The sequence below is a fragment of the Pristiophorus japonicus genome, chromosome 13, assembly GCF_044704955.1.
Source record: "Pristiophorus japonicus isolate sPriJap1 chromosome 13, sPriJap1.hap1, whole genome shotgun sequence".
In the NCBI taxonomy this organism is placed as follows: Eukaryota; Metazoa; Chordata; class Chondrichthyes; family Pristiophoridae; genus Pristiophorus; species Pristiophorus japonicus.
In genome coordinates, this window is record NC_091989.1 from 118,868,697 (window position 1) to 118,889,079 (window position 20,383).

At 47.0% G+C, this 20,383-nt stretch overlaps 1 protein-coding gene across 1 annotated transcript in view; it reads left to right on the top strand.

The window, feature by feature from the left end:
• The window catches only part of hsd11b2 (hydroxysteroid (11-beta) dehydrogenase 2), a 74,211-nt gene that overhangs the window by 43,211 nt on the left and 10,617 nt on the right, over positions 1–20,383 (top strand). Inside the window, exons 3-4 of the mRNA XM_070896913.1 lie at positions 4,165–4,350; positions 5,868–6,005. Coding sequence (XP_070753014.1) covers positions 4,165–4,350; positions 5,868–6,005 — 324 coding nt within the window. The remainder of the gene's footprint in view (positions 1–4,164; positions 4,351–5,867; positions 6,006–20,383) is intronic.

Sequence of the window (20,383 nt, forward strand, 5' to 3'; positions counted from 1 at the left end):
ATCTTGGATGCAGTAGGGCTGATCCTGTCTGCTGCTACCCTCATCCCCAGGAATTCTACCTCTGGAGCTAGGAAGACGGACTTCGCCTTTTTCAGTCGCAGCCCTACCCGGTCCAGTCTGCGTAGCACCTCCTCCAGATTGTGGAGGTGTTCTTCAGTATCGTAACCCGTAATGAGGATGTCGTCCTGAAAAACCACCGTCCCTGGAATCGACTTGAGGAGGCTTTCCATATTTCGCTGGAAGATCGCGGCGGCCGAGCGAATCCCGAACGGACATCTGTTGTACTCAAACAACCCCTTGTGTGTCATGATGGTGGTCAGCTTCTTCGACTCACTCGGCAGCTCCTGGGTCATGTAAGCTGAGGTCAGGTCCAATTTTGAAAAAAGGTTGCTACCGGATAGCGTCGCAAAGAGGTCCTCCGCTCTCGGTAGCGGGTACTTGTCTTGGAGTGACACCCGATTGATGGTGGCCTTGTAATCGCCACATATCCTGACCGACCCATCCGCCTTGAGCACCGGCACAATCAGGCTCGCCCAGTCACTGAATTCGACTGGCGAGATGATGTCTTCCCTCAACAGGCGGTCCAATTCGCCTTCTATCTTTTCCCGCATCACGTACGGCACCGCTCTGGCCTTGTGGTGTACTGGCCTGGCGTCCGCGTTTATGTGAATCATTACCTTGACCCCCATGAAAGTGCCAATGCCGGGTTGAAATAATGAGTCAAATTTGTCCAGGACCTGTGAGCATGATACTCGCTCCACAGAGGAAATTGCATTGACATCGCCCCATTTCCAGTTCATGACAGCAAGCCAACTCCTCCCCAGTAGTGCGGGACCGTCCCCTGGGACAATCCAGAGAGGCAACCTGTTCTCCGAATCTTTGTGGGTCATGACTACCGTGGTCCTGCCTAGCACCGGAATGATCTGCTTTGTGTATGTCCGTAGCTGTGCGTCAATCGGCGATAATTTTGGCCTCCTGGCCTTGGATGCCCACAACTTTTCGAACTGTTTGATACCCATCAGGGACTGGCTGGCACCTGTGTCTAACCTCATTGATACTGGGATGCCATTGAGGAGCACTTTCATCATTATCGGTGGTGTCCTGCTGTAAGCACTGTATACGTGCTCCACATGAACTCGCTGAACTTACGCTTCCAGCGATTTCCCCCAGTGTCCATTTCTGCAGGTATTTTGCTCATCTCTGCAAACTCCGGCTGAATGTATGCCTCCACGCCTCCAGCATGAGTTGCGGTTTGAAACAAAAGGTCCCTTGCCAGTCGATCGTCCCTGACTGCCCCTGTTATTGTCCTTGAGTGCACCATTAACAGGTGTTGATGGCCCCATTACTGGCCACATTGTCCCTTGCAATGGCATGAATCGCTGTTCAGCTTGCCATTGTCTCTGTCGAACTCCCCCTCTGGGTTCGACTACATGTTGGGGCATGCCTGACTGCCCTTGTCTGCCTGGAGAACTGTGTGCTGCTTTAACAATGTTGAATCTCTGTCCCAACCATTCCTTAACACAGTACCTCTTGTCTGTTCTGCTAGTGGCCATGCTCGCATGGTTTAAATCCCAGTTTCTTGTCGCCATTGATACGTCCTTACTACACAGTATAAATGCACACGAGGCCCGTGCTTGAGAGAAGGTCAGTCTGTGACCTGTCCTTTATTCCTTAGCACTCAAGTGATGAAGGTGGGTGGAGCTTCCCCTTTTATACCTGAAGGTCCAGGTTAGTAGTGTCTCCCGCCTAGTGGTCAGTGTTCTCACGGTGTACAACTTAGGTCAGTTTATACATGGGTTACAATGCTGGTCCCTGGTTCAGACTCTGTGCTGCTCATTATTGATTCTTCAATCTGGCTAAGGAGATGCACAGTTGCTCGCCTGGTTCACACAGTCCCAAACTTCCAGTGCAAATGCCCATAAAAAGTCTATGAGCAAGTGTAACAGATAGCTGGCTCCATCCATTCGTTCATTCGCTACTGACTGCAAAATTCAGGTCAGTATCCTTCACGTCGAGCCTGTGAGTTCCATTGTGCACATGTTGACGATGTTTGAAAATGGTTTGCCACAAATCCCAAGAGTCTGTTTTCCTACCCACCTTATGTATTGAACAATGCAATGTATAAATCACAGACTTGTACATATTTTCATATTCCTTAAATATACACTGGTACAATATTATTTAACCAAATTGTAGTTGTACACCAGATTTTATGATGTCGAGAATATTTTGATGATAATTGTTCTAACTCCAGCCTACAATGCCTCAGATAGTCTATGAGGTTTGAGGGGAAATCCTCATGCAGTGTTTAAGATCAGTACAGAGAGGCACAGCGGGGTTGGTACAATAGTAACAAGATGTATGCTGTAAATTAAAACGCACACAGTAAACTACTTTGTGATTTGCAGTCACGTGTTCTGCACCAAGTCTGTGTATTTTAAATGTTTGAGAGGATACTTGGAGATCAGTTTGCAATGGGTGACAGCATTCTGAACTGTTGCCTCCTTAAGCCGACTCCAGAGACCACATCAAATGAGTGGTGGGGTCTGCAGACTTGGGATAGGGCTACATCAAAGATGACCACCAATTAGTCATCTGCCACCCGTGTGGCTTCCCTCATTGCCTCTTGGTCCTGCTCCTGGTCTGCCTCCATTTCTGGGACAGCAGTTATTGCCCTCATTATCCTGTCATTTGTAGACATGGACCACTTTGGGTGTGGGGTGTGGGGGGGGGGGGGTGCAGGTGCAGGAAAGGTGGACATATCTTCACCATTAGGCTTTTCTATCATGATTTACTCCTGTATTGTGGAATGGGTGGGTGTAAATCCAGCATATCTAATTTGTGCCCCAAATTCCGGTCCTCTAAGCCAGAACTACACCACTATTGTGCTGAAACAAATCTTGTAATTTCAGGCCCAATATTTTCTCTGCAAAACTCCCATCCGTTTAGTAGATCAAAAAAACTAAAGAGGCAAATATAAATTGAACAAAATACCATGTAGTCATTTTATACTTTTCAACCAAATGCATGACTATATTGCCATGGTAACAGGAATTCAAATTAAAACAGAAGCGTTGAAGTTGGGCAGCAGAGAACAAACAGCCACCAAGATAATAATCCTTTTTAGATTTAGTTTTGATACAGGTTGGTGAATTCCCAGCCCCTATTCGCATGCTTTGTGTTCTGAACTGAACTTTCTCTCTTGCGGTTTTGTTTTTTTTGTACATTGCACAACAAAAGAAAATATTGATGAAGAGATTCAACACCGCCTCCATTGCGCCAGTGCAGCCTTCGGCCGCCTGAGGAAAAGAGTGTTCGAAGACCAGGCCCTCAAATCTACCACCAAACTCATGGTCTACAGGGTTGTAGTAATACCCGCCCTCCTGTATGGCTCAGAGACAATGGCCATGTACAGTAGACACCAAGTCGCTGGAGAAATACCACCAACGATGCCTCCGCAAGATCCTACAAATCCCCTGGGAGGACAGACGCACCAGCATCAGTGTCCTCGTCCAGGCCAATATCCCCAGCATTGAAGCACTGACCACACTTGATCAGCTCCGCTGGGCAGGTCACATAGTTCGCATGCCAGACACGAGACTCCCAAAGCAAGCGCTCTGCTCGGAACTCCTTCCTGGCAAACGAGCCAAAGGTGGACAGAGGAAACGTTACAAGGACACCCTCAAAGTCTCCCTGATAAAAGTGCAACATCCCCACCGACACCTGGGAGTCCCTGGCCAAAGACCGCCCTAAGTGGAGGAAGTGCATCCGGGAGGGTGCTGAGCACCTCGAGTCTCGTCGCCGATTGCATGCAGAAGACAAGCGCAGGCAGCGGAAAGAACGTGCGGCAAACCTGTCCCACCTGTGACAGGGACTGTGGCTCTGTATTGGACTGTTCAGCCACCAAAGGATTCATTCTAAGAATGGCAGCAAGTCTTCCTCGATTCTGAGGGACTGCCTATGATGATGATGTGGTACATGTGTTGGCAGTTAGTACTTGTGCTGATTGTGGTATTTTTCTTCAATCTGAGTGAACTGTTCATGCCTGTAACTGTTGTGGTTAAAATTCTTACCAGAAGAATGACTTAGACAGTCGTAGCATTTTTCCATTAGTTCTGAAGCCTCTGTTGTAACTAGTGGAAGGTATTATACTTTCTTTTTCAGGTTTATGGGGTTTGGTCAACAATGCTGGAATGTGCTTCAACATTAGTGACGCTGAACTCTTGGTCATGTCCAGCTACAGACGCTGCATGGAAGTCAACTTTTTTGGTGCGATCGTTATTACAAAGGGCTTCCTTCCTTTGATACGCAGAGCAAAAGGCAGAATTGTAAATGTTTCCAGTCCAGTGGGTGAGCTATAAATGTGTAACGTGCACACAAGAACAAAATCCGAGGGAGATATAATAGCTGCCAAAGGATACACAACAAAAACGATTATATAGAAGACTTGTTAGGCGAAATGGCCACGGTTTCCCGTGTTGCTATTTCCTCCGCCCCCCACCCCCATTTGTCTACATACTGAGTCCAATCATCCTCGGGGTGCTAGATGCACTCCAGCAAGGAGAGGCTGGTGGCACACACTGGGTACTCCAGAGTGTTCTCAAACTCTCACGCAGGTGGTGAACCCAGACAGAAACCAAGGGGATGAATATCCTCTGAGCTGCTTCGCTCTGCCATTTTAACTGTGGCAGAAACCCTTTTCCTACGTGTTGATGGAGTTTCTGCCTGTTACAGCGGCAGAACAGGAGAAGCTCCTGAGGAAACTCTTTCTTTCTCCCCCCCGCCCCCCCCCCCCCCACTACAATTAGCTACTACATGGGACAGTGTGTTAATCCATCAATGTACTGCTTTACTGTTCAGACATTGCACTGTTTTCCGATCTGACCCTGACAACTAACTTTTTTAAAAGATTAAATTAAAAGCACAACTTGTCTGTATTGACTGTACTAAATAGTAAAATACAAAAATAAACAACCCTATGAGCTATCTAATAAACACAATGGGCAGAAGTTTCCCCTTAATAAAGACGGGTGAGTTTGGAGCATTGGGTCAGTTATATTGCTAATAATGGGATTCCCGACTGATCTCTCGCCCACCTCAGTTTTTGATGGGGGACGGGCGTTCAACCCGCTCTCGGGGGTGGAACGTCAATTTAAACAAGGCTGCAAACCCCATTTTTAACCTCCATTTTGAATCTAACTGTATGTAGACAAGTTTCTCTCAATTTGTGAAACCGGCAGTTAAACGGAGGTGGGGATTGCTGCATCCAGGAGGTAAGTGATTTTTATACCTACCTCCTGGATCCAGGGTCACCACCGCCCGCAATGAGAGACCCCCTCACAAGGCCTCCAATCGTCTTCCCAGACCTCTGCCACCACAGCGATGATGCTGTGGCCAGCCACAATCCTCCGGTTGTCAGCCCTGTTCCTCTCTACCCCCTGCTGATCCCCGATCCCTGGCCGACCTCCGTGATGCCCGATACCGAATGCCGACCCCTCCCCCAGAACGACCCCATGCACCTGAGGCCTACCCGCCCACATCCAACAACCCTCTCAATCTGGCTGGCTGCGGGTGGGAATCCGAGGTCTTGCATGCAAATCAGGCCCTGCCGTTAAAGTTGGCTGGGCCTGTGGGAAACCCGACCTCCCTGGAAAAATTTCCGGCCAATGATTACATGTATATTAATGAACACATTGACATGTTTCAGTGGTAGAATAACTTCATACAGTCTATATTCAGAAATAACTTTCTAATAACAGAATCCATCACAAGTCATTAATCAAGAATCCCATGTACAGTATCTTGCATTTTATTTAATGCAATTTAATAAAAATGTAACTAATCTTTCACCATCCGTTTCCTTCCAGGAGAGATTCCATTCCCCTATTTAGTGGCTTATGGAGCTTCGAAAGCAGCACTCACCTCATTCACAAACATTTTACGCCTGGAGTTGAGTCACTGGGGAGTGAAAGTTTGCACCATACTTCCTGAATTCTATAAAACCGGTAGGTATTATTTTGCATAATGGCAAAAGCCAGCATGGGTTGTACTTCGGGCCCCCATTATTTGCAGTGATAATCTTTGACTTGACTGTGGAATGCTGCCCCACTTCCATTAATAATCCAAAATCAGCACACATTGGAAGAAAGAAAATGTCACAATGTTCATCATTCATTTTTTGGAGGGATATTCGGGGTACTGTTAAACATGGACAAATATACGATTTGCATTTTCTAATGGTATTGCGATCTTATAAGTAGCACGTGTTAACCAACTATTTGCCTTAAAGTAGCAAAGAAACAAAAACTTAGTCCTTACTTCGTCAGTCGCAGTTTGAGAGCGGTGGAAGCTGCAGTTGCCAGCCACCAGAACCATCTGCCTGCATCGGATTAATGAGTCCTTCACATCATAACCCCTAACCCTCCCCCGCCCACCTTTACATTAACTGGGAGCAGGGTCAGTAATCAGAACACCGATTTAAAATAATTGGCAAAAGAACCAGGAGAGAAATTAGACTTTTTTTTATCGCAGCGAGTTATGATCTAGAATGTACTTCCTGAAGGGGCTGTGGTAGCAGATTCCATAGTAACTTTCAAAAGGGGAAATGGATATATAAAAAAGGCAAAATTTTCAGGACTATGGGCAAAGAGCAAAGGGACTAATTGGATACCTTATTCAAAAAACCTACATGGACATGATGGGCCAAATGGACTCAGTGCTGTGAGATTCTAGGATCAGTCCTGCCAACTATCTTCCGGAGAGAATGAAAAACACCCGATAAAATCTGCAGCCAACTCAGGAAAAACTCTAGAAAAGTTCTGACTCTCTCCGCAATGAAGTGAGCTCCAGAACATCAAAGTTGCCGATAAACTCCTCAGAAAATCAACTAAACCCCCTATGATTGGACGTGTCTTTTTCTCTCAGGCACTTGTCAAGTCCCCTTTCACAGGACTGAAGTAACTCCATGGCCCAGAATTTGCAGTTGTAATGATGGTGAAACTGTCAGCGCTCGCCGTCATTACAGTGTAAAACTGACAGCAACTTTTCGCATCTGCAATTAAACCCGGAAATCAGTGATGCCCTGCTCCTCCAAGGGTGCGCTGTTGCAGTGTTCACAGATGCAATTAACACAGAATCAGTGAATCAATGTGAACTTTAACTTTGGACGCACTATTCTCGCTATAAAAATCATTGAAAGAAGTATAACTTTAATGGCATACAAAGTCATAATTACTGCTGAATAGCGCCTCTGGTCCTGAAAAACTAATTTTTTCAAATGTTCCTTCAGAAGAACATTAAAAAATTCCATGATTTTAAAATAATGAAAAATATATATATATTTAAAGCTACTACTTCAGCTTTTACTTTAGTCTTGTGTGTATGTCCCAATCTTTGTACAGAAAGTGAAATAATGTCCTAAAATGTGAATTATAATCCTTGCTTTTTACTTCCTGCTTTGTTGTCTGTCAGAATTCTTCAATCTGATTGGCTGATCAGCCTGCCTGCAACTGTTGTTCGATACCACAGATGGTGCTAGATTCAAGTCATGTCAAAATCGACACATGAGAGCTGCTAAATCTTTGTGGGCAGCTTTTTTCTAGGTCAGCGGCGATGCCCTGACTGCAAAATTCGGACCCATATTATCAGTTTGTTCCAGAGGCGATGACCCTTTGCGCAAATAAATGCTGCATGCTATCTAACTTGTTAGTTTAACAGGATCTAACTTCGTATGCTTCTAGATATGCTCAAAGTGTTGAAGATCAGACTGCTCATGCACAGGCCAATTATACAATGCAAGAGGGGCTTATCAGCAGAATAGGTTGTTGATATTTTGCTTGGCACTATGCTCCATGATTTTCATTCAACAACCAAAGCAAAACTATCATAAATAATTGCACTGAAGTTAATGGTTGCTGTAATTTATTCTGTGGGAATGTTCAGTGCTCATTCGTGATCATTCAGATAAGTGAACAGAAGGCTGGAGCACAGCTGTGGCCTATCACTTGACAGCTGGCAACTCCGTGCAACATTAATTGGAAGAGCGTGCTATGATTCCAGTGACCACTGAGCCCCACAGAATAGGCTGAACATCTCACCAGTGAGCATGTGTGCCAGTGGTCCTCTCGCTCAAGCCACTAGTCAAGAAACTCACTGTATCCATTCGACACCCTCTATTTACACATTGACCTGGATAACACAATGCACATTTAGATAGATACAATGCAACTTTTACTTGGCGCTTCCTGATACTTTAAAATATCCTGCACAATATTTTATCTAGACTTCCCTAGACTGTGTTTTATGTATGTTGTAAGAACAATTACAGTAGGATATTTTGAAGATTCAGTGCACATAACCTCAGACTATAACTCATTCTTTCTCAGGATATCAAAACCGTGCAATTTTTTTACATTTCTCAGTATTTATGTCTTCAATATTGGGCTCTTTACATTTGGTGTCACCTATAACAGGTGGTTAGAAAAATTGAAGGTCAGCAACAGGATGAGTTGCTAGTCCATGTGCTTGCTTTACTAGGCCAGAGCGAACGGAGTATGCTCATACCAAACCATGTGATAAACGATGTCTCTGCAAGATCCTGCAAATCCCCTGGGAGGACAGACGCACCAATGTTAGCGTCCTCGATCAGGCCAACATCCCCAGCATCGAAGCACTGACCACACTCGACCAGTTCCGTTGGGCAGGCCACATTGTTCGCATGCCTGACGAGACTCCCAAAGCAAGCGCTCTAGTCGGAACTCCTACACGGCAAGCGAGCCCCAGGTGGGCAGAGGAAACGTTTCAAGGACACTCTCAAAGCCTCCTTGACAAAATGCAATATCCCCACCGACCCCTGGGAGTCCCTGGCCAAAGACCGCCCGAAGTGGAGGAAAAGCTTCCGGGAGGGCGGTGAGCACCTCCTAGTCTCGTCGCCAAGAGCATGCAGAAAACAAGAGCAGGCAGTGGAAGGAGCGTGCGGCAAACCAATCCCACCCACCCTTTCCTTCAACACCTGTCCCACCTGTGACAGAGACTGTTATTCCTGTATTGGATTGTTCAGTCACCTATAAACTCACTTTTAGAGTGGAAGCAAGTCTTCCTCGATTTCGAGGGACTGCCTATGATGATGATGATGATACATTACACTGCTTTCTCTCTTTCAAAAAAATTTGTATATTCCCTTCTCGTACAACAAACTATGGTCCCAGCATTGCATATATCACATAACAAAAATTCCTGGCTTTTTAAAAAAAAATGAACTACAAATTCAGTTTTAATAATTTCTGCAGAGCTTTCCTCATCTACTTACAGAAGGGTTTGGTCTTGAACCAATTTTCAGGCTGTTTTGTTTTGGTTCCTATTGTGTTCCTAACACAGATGAGACTGCACACAGGGAGGTTAACGTAACAGTGACCTCAGTCTTTATTAAGACACTCCAGAGTGAGGAACAGGCCTTAGGGCCGGCTTATATACAGTGCTCCCAAGGGATGCTGGGATCCCTTGGGACTTCAGGGGATGCGCTCCCTGGTGGCGGAACACAGGAGTGCATGCTTTACAGATGCACAACATCACCCCCCCACCCCCCCACCCAAAGTCAAAGTGAAAACTATTTACAAGGTGAGGCGGTCGGGAGCCTTCCTTTCACTGGTGGACTGCCTCGGTACAAATGTCTGTTCTGGTGTGTTGGCTGTGCCCTCGCTGGGCTGGTATGGTGTTGGCCCTGCAGGGCTGCTAGGTGAGCCTGGCTTTGCTGGGCTGTTGGGCGTGATGGGTTTGATTTCCTGGTCCGGCGTGATGTCTATGATCCTTTGGGTGTGTGTTCTGGGCTCGAAAAAGCTGGTGTCTCTCTGGGCGCGTTGCTCAACTGAGCACACACGCTGCATTGCCGTATACAGGACTCTAAGTCAGAGTCGATACCGGGCCACCACATGTGGGATCTGGCTATCGCTTTCATCATTCCTAAAAAAAATGTGCTGTGGAGATCCGAGATGAACATCTCCCTGCCCTTTTTTGGTAGCACGACGCGGTTACCCCACAACAGGCAGTCTGCCTGAATGGACAGCTCGTCCTTTCGCCGCTGGAACGGCTTGATTAGCTCTTGCATTTCAACGGGGATGCTGGCCCAGCTCCCATGTAGTACACAGGTTTTTACTAGGGACAGCAGAGGATCTTGGCTGGTCCAAGTCCTACTGGCGGGCCGTGACAGGTGATTTATCATTTTCAAACGCTTCCATGACCATCAACAAGTCTGCGAGCTGTGCCGCCATCAACAAGTTTACGGGCTGCGCCATTTCCACCCCCATGATGGGCAATGCTAGCTGACTGAGAGCATTGGCATAGTTCTCCGTGCCTGGCCTGTGGCGGATGGTATAGTTATATGCTGATAGCGCGAGTGTCCACCTTTGTATGCGGGCTGAGGCATTGGTATTTATCCCCTTGTTTTCAGCGAACGGGGATATGAGTGGCTTGTGATCGGTTTCCAGCTTAAATTTGAGGCCAAACAGGTACTGATGCATTTTCTTTACCCCGAACACACACGCTAATGCCTCTTTCTCAATCATGCTGTAGGCCCTCTCGGTCTTAGACAAGCTCCTGGAAGCATTGGCGACAGGTTGCAACTTCCCCACAACATTAGCTTGTTGTAATACACACCCAACTCCGTACGACGATGCGTCACATGCTAGCACAAGTCTTTTACACGGGTTATACAATGCAAGCAGCTTGTTGCAGCATAAAATGTTTCTGGCCGTCTTAAAAGCAATTACTTGTTTTTTTTTTCCCCATACCCAGTTCTCACCTTTACGCAATAACACATGTAGGGGCTCTAAGAGGGTGCTTAACCCCGGTAGGAATTTACCAAAATAGTTGAGGAGTCCCAGGAACGACCGCAGCTCTGTGACGTTCTGTGGCCTGGGCGCATTCCTGATAGCCTCTGTCTTGGCGTTTGTGGGCCGAATGCCGTCCACCGCGATCTTTTGCCCCAAAATCTCCATTTCTGTTGCCATGAAGATGTATTTCGACCTCTTCAGCCGCAGCCCTACGCGATCCAGTCGCTGGAGGACCTCCTCCACGTTTTGTAGGTGCTCGATGGTGTCCCGACCCGTGACCAATATGTCGTCCTGAAAGACCACTGTGTGTGGTACCGACTTGAGTAGACTCTCCATGTTTCACTGGAAGATCGCTGCAGTCGACCGAATTCCAAATGGGCATCTGTTGTAGATGAACAGTCCCTTGTGCGTGTTGATGCAGGTGAGGCCCTTCGAAGACTCCTCCAGCTCCTGCGTCATGTAGGCCGAAGTCAGGTCGAGCTTGGTGAATGTCTTGCCTCCTGCCAGTGTCGCAAATAGGTCGTCTGCCTTAGGTAGCGGGTATTGGTCCTGAAGCGAGAAACGATTAATAGTTACTTTATAATCGCCGCAAATCCTGACTGTGCCATCACTTTTGAGTACTGGAACAATCGGGCTGGCCCACTCGCTGAATACCACTGGGGATATGATGACCTCATGTTGCAGCCTGTCCTGCTCGATTTCCACTCTCTCCCTCATCATGTGAGATACTGCTCGCGCCTTGTGGTGAATGGGTCATGCCTCTGGGACCAAGTGGATCTGCACCTTCACCCCGGAAAAGTTTCCAATGCCTGGCTCAAAAATGAAAGGAAATTTGTTAAGAACCTGGGTACATGAGGCCTCATCGACATGTGATAGCGCTCGGATGTCATCCTAGTTCCAGCGGATTTTGCCCAGCCAGCTCCTTCCATGCAGTGTGGGGCCATAGCCCGGGACAATCCAGAGTGGCAGTTCGTGCACCATGCCATCGTAGGTGACCTTGACCATGGCGCTGCCCAGGACAGTGATAAGCTCTTTGGAGTACATTCTCAGTTTCATGTGGATGGGGCTCAGGGCTGATCTGAATGCCTTGTTGCACCACAGTCTCTCAAACATTCTTTTACTCATGATGGATTGACTAGCGCCAGTGTCCAGTTCCATGCCTACGGGTAAGCCATTCAATTTTATGTTTAGCATTATAGGTGGACATTTTGTCTCAAATGTGTGCACCCCATGTACTTCAGCATTTGCCTCCTCCCTCTGAGGCTCGAAATTGCTTTGATCCACCATGGACCGATCTTCCTCTGCCACGTGGTGGTTAGCAGGTTTTGCAGAGCTTACAGCTCATCTGCAAGCTCGTTGGAGGTGCCCCATTGTTCCCCAGCTCTTGCAAACATACCCTTTGAAGTGGCATGAATAGGCTGAATGGAAGCCTCCACAACGCCAACTAGGTGTGAATTGCCTTGCATCATCCTTTGTTGCGGACTCTGAGTCATCTGGGTCACCTGAGGCCTGCTGGCAGTTGCAGACTCGTGGTTTCTGCCCTGTACATTTCTGCTCACAAACACAGTTCCAGTTAATTTATGAACATTGCTAGCACTTGTGTGCTGAGAGATTTGTTTGGTGTTATCACTGGTGGACATAAACGCCTATGCTATCGCAATGGCCTTATTGAGGGTCAGTGTCGCTACAGTCAACAGTTTTTGTAGGATGGTCTCGTGGCCAATGCCCAGTACAAAAAAGTCTCTGAGCATTTGCTCCAGGTAGCCATCAAACTCACATTGTCTTGCAAGTCGCCTTAGCTCGGCAACATAGCTCGCCACTTCCTGACCTTCAGATCGCTGGCACGTGTAGAACAGATGCCTCGCCATCAGCACGCTCTCCCTCGGGTTAAGATGCTCCCGAAGCAGTGTACACAGCTCCTCATACGACTTATCTGTGGGTTTCACCAGAGCCAGAAGATTCTTCATGAGGCTGTAGGTCGGTGCCCCGCAGACCGTGAGGAGGACTGCTCTCCTTTTTGCAGCACTTCCTTCTCCGTCCAGCTCGTTGGCTACAAAGTACTGGTCTAGCTGTTCGACATAGGCTTCCTAGTCCTCACCCTCTGAAAACTTCTCCAAGATGCCCACATTTTGCTGCATCTTTGCGTTGGATTCGTATACTCATCGCCAGTTATTGTGTTCCTAACACAGATGAGACTGCACACAGGGAGGTTAAAGTAACAGTGACCTCAGTCTTTATTAAGACACTCCAGAGTGAGGAACAGGCGTTAGGGGTCGGCTTATATACAGTGCTCCCAAGGGATGCTGGGATCCCTTGGGACTTCAGGGGATGAGCTCCCAGGTGGTGGAACATGGGAGTGCATGCTTTACAGATACACAACAGTTCCGAACTCAAAGATGATCCTATTTCTATCTCTGACTTGTTAGAACCTATGTTTCACTTCAATCCACTTTGAGTGACTCTCTACAAGTACCAGGAAATAATCGTTCGCGCTCTCAGAAATTTACATGTACTATCTGAAAAGGTTTACTTGGCCAGGATTGTAGTGGAGTTCAGGGTGGTATGTTTCTCCAATTTTGGCAAAAGCTGCATTTGCTGACCAGCGATTCAAGATTACTGTCCAATCCAGGCCAGTAAACAAAGTTTCTTACAATTGGTTTCATAATGACGATCCTTGGACGTTCAATATGAAGTTCAGCCAGAATTCTATCTCTCAAAGAACTAGGTACCACCACTCTGTTTCCCCACTTGATACATCCTCGCTCACAGGACAATTTAGTACGACGGTTATGGAGTGGTTTCAATTCTATGTCCATACACTGATCAATTCATCCATTCAAGGTATTTTTATACACTCTTTTCAGTACCGAGTCCTTTTGAGTCTTATCTGCAATCTCAGTTACATTCGCGGGAAAGTCTTCGTCATCTGCACCTAGCGTGAAAATCACACCTTCACTCCCAACACGAGTCCTCATGTAATAACCTGGACAAGGATCTGCAATTGCGTTTTGCTTTGAAATGCGATATTCAATCGTGTAGTCATATTGTAACAACACTGCCCAATGTTGCATTTGTGCCCCAATATTGCTAGGAGCGGTTTGTGATTGGTTATCAGGGTAAACTTTCTGCCTATCAGGAACTTTTGGAATTTCTTGATTCCAAACACGGGCGAGTGCTTCCTTTTCGTGTCGTTTCTTTCGCTCTTTGTGAGGTGCAAACGCGATTGTTTTCTCTTTGCCATCATCTATTATGTGGCTTATGACAGCTCCCACACCATAGCTGGAAGCATCAAATGCTAACTTGAGCTCATGCTCTGTCGTGGTGCACAAATACAGCATCGCCAGAGAGACTTCTCTTGCATGCGTCGTAAGATTCCTGTTGTGCTTTCATCCACTTCCACTGGACATCTTTCTTGAGGAACTCGTGCAGTGGAGCTAACATGGTCGCGTAGTACTGGACCATTCCAAGATAAGATCTTCACTCAGACACGTTTTGTGGCTTTGGAGCATTGATGACAGCATCAATCTTTTTCTTTACTGGTTGCAAGCTATTTGCAGCAACTTTCAGGCAATCTCTGACTGCACAAAAACGCATTTACTCCTTTTTAATTTGAGACTGTGGGCATTTGACCTTTGAAGCACTATATCTAACACTTCTAGATTTTCTTCCTTGTTGCTTGTTACAATCACCATATCATCTTGATTGCATAAGCAATTTGGAATTCCTTGCAAAATCTTATCCATCATAGACTAGAAGATTTTGGGGTAGGACTTTACACCATACGATAGCTTGGTTTACATGTACAGTCCCTTTGTGTGTGTTGGTGAGATACTGTTGACTCTCTCTTTGTTAACATTTAGCTGAGTGTAAGCGTGTAACAGATCACCTTTGACCCAGAGAGTGCTGCAAACAAATTTTGCGATGTAGGTAACAGGTACTGCTCATCGTTGGCTGCTTTGTAGTCACCGCACAAACGTACAGTTTGTCTGCTTTGGGCACTACCACAATCTGGATAGCCCATTCACTTGTCAGTTTTGACTAGCACTCCGTCCTCTTTGAGCTTCGCTAGTTCTTCCTCCGCTTGACTTTTCAATGCATAGGCTTTGCGTTAGACTTGATGCAGATATGTGCATCATATCCAGTGGTGTCCTCATAACTGTCTGTGAACATGCTTTTGTACTTGTTCAGCATTGTGTCGAGTCACTTCTTTGAAGCTTCTATACTGAAGACATTTTTCCAGTCTAGTTTTAACTTTCTCAACCAGTCTTTGCCCATGAGAGCTAGTTTTAGCTCGCTACAATAATAGACAGATTTACTGACTGGCCATTGTGTTGAACTGTACATTCCATTTGTCCACATGTCTCGGAATTTTCCAGAGTAGGTTTTTAACTCTATGGTACTCTTTTTGTAAGTAATACTTGATTAAGCTTACTCTCATCTGTGTCCATACTCATGATAGAGCAGTTTGCCGCCATCTCGATACACCAATACATTGCTCGTTGATGAAAGTTTTGTACAGAAGTTTTTCTCACGATGGCTAGCGTTGCTGCTAATGGCATAGATACTGTAGATGCCTAGTTTTTTATCAGGTGTGTTCACTTCAATATTTTGAACTCCTCTTTTTTGTTGTCGCTGTTTGCATTGCCACTAGAATGGTTCTTGCTGTAGATCTAGCTCTGCAAGCTGTTGAAATATGGCCTTGCTTCTGGCAATAAAAACACTTCATTTCTGTTTTGGCAGGATTGTGGTGAGTGATTTCCATTGCAGCAATAACAATTCACTGAACTGCTCTCACTTACGTGCTTTTGCCTTGGTCTCACAGCTTTAGGTTTGGCGGTGGCTTTGTGACTGCAGACCTCAGCTGCACTCGTCACTTGATTTGGACAGAGCTCCGTAGCAGACGCCATCTAGATTGCCCTATGTCCAAAGTTAGATTCGGAGTTTTCAGTTATTTGGACTGTGTGCGCACATCCACCAGTCCACGCACATGTCTCGCAACGCACAATCCAAAAATGTGCCAAAGTTACTGTTGTGTTTGGAGAAAGAGTCAGACTGAACACTGTGAGCTCAAAGTAAAGTGTGATCTTAGTCTTTTATTGCAGGTCTCCAGAGTGCCTCTCCAACCTGTGAAGCCTTCTAAAATACCTGCGCTCCCAAGTGATTATGGGATCCCTTGGGACTCTGGGGAATGAGCCCTCTGGTGGCTGTACAGAGTAAATACAAGTCCACATATATAACAACGTTCCCCGCCCCCCCCCCCCCAAAGTCAATAGTGTAACTATTTACAATGTGAATCGATCTTGGGCCCTTCTTGCCCTGGTTGATCGTTTCGGTGTGAAAGCTGGTGTTATTGAATCATTTGTTTGGCCCTCGCTGTGCAGCTGGCCTTGCTGGGCTGCCTGGTGTGTTGGGCCCTGTAGGGCTGCTATGGATGATGGGTTCTGCTTCGTGGTCAACCGTGGTGTCGGTTGCCACTGGTGTGAGTGTTGGGGGATCAAAAAAGGTAGAATCCAAGGTGGGTTGCTCAGGATAGTCCGTGACTCTGAGTTTGATTTGGTCTAAGTGTTTCCGGTGATTGAGTCCATTTGAAAGTTTGACCCGAAACACCCTGCTCCCCTCTTTGGCCACGACAGTGCTGGGAAGCCACTTGGGACCTTGTCCATAATTTAATAAATATACAGGATCATTGACTTCAATCGCGCGTGACACATTTGCGCTATCATGTTATGCACTTTGTTGAAACCCTCTACCTGCTCATGTAGATCAGGGTGAACTAACGAGAGCCTTGTCTTAAGTGCTCTTTTCATGAGCAGTTCAGCAGGTGGGATCCCAATTGTCATGTATTCAACTATCATTGTAACCCATGTATAAGCTGACCTAAGTTGTACAGCTTGAGAACATTGACCACAAGGGGGTGAACTTGTGGGAGACACTCCTAACCTGGACTTTCAGGTATAAAAGGGGAAGCTCCACCCACCTTCATCACTTGAGGTCTTGGTAATAAAGGTAACTGGTCACAGAGTGACCTTCTCTCAAGTATGAGTCTCGTCCTTACTATACAGTATAAATGCACACATCACCAAGGAGTGAATGTGGTCTTGTGCGGTAGCTAAGCAGGACTCGGGATAGGCGAGTCTGCAGTGAGCCTTCAGTTACCCTCTTCAAACCTTGCTAGATGGGTTTGCACTGCTCTCTCTGGACGCTGGTTTAAACGGAGCACATGTGACATGTTTAATCCCATTACGGGTCAGGAATTCTTTGAACTCTGCCCTGGTAAAATATGGCCTGTTGTCGCTCACCAGGACATCGGGTAAGCCGTGTGTGGCAAACTGGCCCGCAGGCTTTCAGTGGTGGCAGCGGACGTGCTAGCTGACATTATCTCACAGTCAATCCACTTGGAGTACGTGTCTACAACCACAAGGAATATTTTACCCAAGAACAGGCCTGCATAGTCGACATGTACCCTAGACCACGGTTTGGAGGGCCAAGACCATAAACCTAGCGGCGCCTCCCTGGGTACATTGTTTAACTGCAAGCATGTATTACATCTGTGAACGCAGGACTCTAAGTCCGCATCGATACCGCGCCACCACACGTGGGATCTGGCTAGCGCTTTCATCATTACGATGCCTGGGTGGGTACTGTGGAGGTCATTGATGAAGGTGTCTCTGCCCTTCTTGGGGACCACTACTCGATTGCCCCACAGAAGGCAGTCTGCCTGTATAGACATTTCATCTTTGTGCCGCTGGAACTGTTTTATCTCTTCCTGCATTTCCACTGGGACACTGGACCAGCTCCCGTGAAGCACACAGCTTTTGACTAGAGATAATAAGGGGTCCTGGCTTGTCCAGGTTTTGATCTGCTGGACAGTGACTGGTGATTGCTCACTCTCAAATGCTTTCATAACCATGGCTAGATCTGCGGGCTGCGCCATTTCCATCTCCGTGGTAGGCAATGGCAGCCTACTGAGAGCATCGGCACAGTTTTCTGTGCCTGGCCTGTGGCGGATGGCATAGTTGTATGTGGGCAACGTGAGCACCCATCACTGGATGTGGGCCGATGCATTGGTATTTATCCCTTTTACTCTAGGAAAACAAGGATATAAGTGGCTTATGGTCAGTTTCCAATTCGAATTTTAGCCCAAACAGGTATTGATGCATTTTCTTTACGCCATAGACGCACGCTAACGCTTCTTTTTCAATCATGCTGCAGGCTCTCAAGGCCTTAGGCAGACTCCTGAATGCATAAGCAACCGGTTGCAGTTTCCCGAAATCATTAGCTTGTTGCAATACACACCCGACGCCATATGACGACACATCACGTGCTAGTACCAAACGCTTATATGGATCATACAGCACAAGCAATTTGTTTGAGCATATAAAGGCATTTTCTTGGCTTTTGCCCCAAACCCATTCACCCCCTTTGCGTAGTAAGACATGTAGTGGTTCTAGCAGGGTGCTGAGACCCGGTAAGAAGTTACCAAAGTAGTTCAAGAGTCCCAGAACAACGGCAGTTCCGTCACATTCTGTGGCCTCGGTGCATTCTCGATTGCCTCCGTCTTCGCGTTGGTGGGCCTGATGCCGTCTACCGCAATCCTCCTTCCCAGGAATTCCACTTCAGGTGCCAGGAAAACACACTTGGAGCGTTTTAACCTGAGCTCCATGCGGTTGAGTTGACTAAAAACCTCCTCCAGGTTCTGCAGGTGCTCCGACCTGTGACCAAGATGTCGCCCTGGAAGACCACAGTGTGCGGGACCGACTTCAGTAAGCTTTCCATGTTTCTCTGGAATATCGCTGCCGCTGATCGGATTCCAAACGGGCATCTGTTATAAACAAAAGGAACTTCGTGTGTGTTGATGCAGGTGAGGGCCTTCGATGATTCTTCCAGTTCCTGCATCATGTAGGCTGAAGTCAGATCCAGCTTCGTGAACGTCTTTCCTCCCGCCAGCGTTGCAAAGAGGTCGTCAGCTTTTGGTAGTGGGTATTGGTCCTGCAGGGAGAAACAATTGATAGTTACTTTGTAATCACCACAGATTCTGACGGTGCCGTCTCCCTTGAGGACTGGGACTATAGGACTGGCCCACTCGCTGAACTCGATCGGTGAAATGATGCCCTCTCGTTGCAGCCGGTCTAGCTCAATCTCTACCCTTTCTCTCATCATGTACGGTATTGCTCTCGCCTTGTGATGGATGGGTCGCACCCCCAGAATTAGGTGGAACTCCTTGGAAGTTCCCATGCCTGGTTCGAACAGCGAAGGAAATTTGTTTAAGACCTGGGCACACGAAGTGTCGTCAGTGGGCGATAGCGCTCGGACATCGTCCCAGTTCCAGCGTATCTTTCCCAGCCAGCTCCTGCCGAGCAGCGTGGGACCATCGCCCGGAACCACCCAGAGTGGTAGCTTGTGCACCGCTCCATCGTAGGAGACCTTTATTGTAGCATTGCCGATTACAGGAATCAGTTGTTTAGTGTAAGTTCTTAGTCTCGTGCAAACTGGCCTTGAGGCCTTGTTGCACCACAACCTTTCGAAAATATTTTTGCCCATGATGGACTGGCTCGCGCCCGTGTCCAGCTCCATTGATACCAGGAGTCCATTTAGTTCAACGTTCAGCATTATCGGGGAACAATTCGTAGTGAATGTGTGCACCCCATGTACCTCTGCCTCCTCTATCTGAGGCTCTGGTTCGTAGTGATCTTCCGTGGATCTGTCCTCCTCTGCAACATGGTGGTTTGCAGGTTTAACAGGCTTAGCAGCTCGCCTGCACACTCATTGGAGGTGCCCCATTGTTCCACAGCCCTTGCAAATGTATCCTTTGAATCGGCATGAATGGAAACGATGATAACCCGTGCAGCAGCAACAAGGTGTTAATGGCCTTGCATTCATCACCCTTGATGGTGGACTCTGAGACATCTACGGACGTGTAGCTGCAGGTATGTGTGACCTGCCCTGTACGTTACGATTTGAAAACAATGTCACTTTGTTCACAGTACTTGTAGCAGCACTTGTGTGCTGAGAAATTTGCTTCATATTGTCACCTGGGCTATCGCTATGGCCTTGCTCAAGGTTGGGGTCTCTACAGTGAAAAGCTTGCGAAGTATGGTTTCGTGGCCAATGCCAAGTACAAAAAAGTCTTTGAGCATGTGCTCCAAATATTCTTCAAATCCGCAATGTCCTGCAAGGCGTCTCAGCTCGGTGACATAACTCGCCACTTCCTGGCCTTCAGACCTTTTGTAGGTGTAGAACCAGTACCTCGCCATTAGAACGCTTTCCTTCGGGTTCAACTGCTCTCGGACCAGTGTGCACAAATAGACATATGATTTCTCCGTGGGTTTTGCTGGAGTGAGCAGATTCTTCATGACGCCATATGTTGGAGTCCTACAGATGGTGAGGAGGATCGTTCTACTTTTGGCAGTGCTCTCTTTCCCATCTAGCTCATTAGCCATGAAGTATTGCTCGAGTCGCTCCACAAAAGTTTCCCAATCATCTCCCTCCGAAAATTTCTCCAGGATGCCCACTGTTCTCTGCATCTTTGGGTTCGCTATTTGTATCTCATCGCCAGT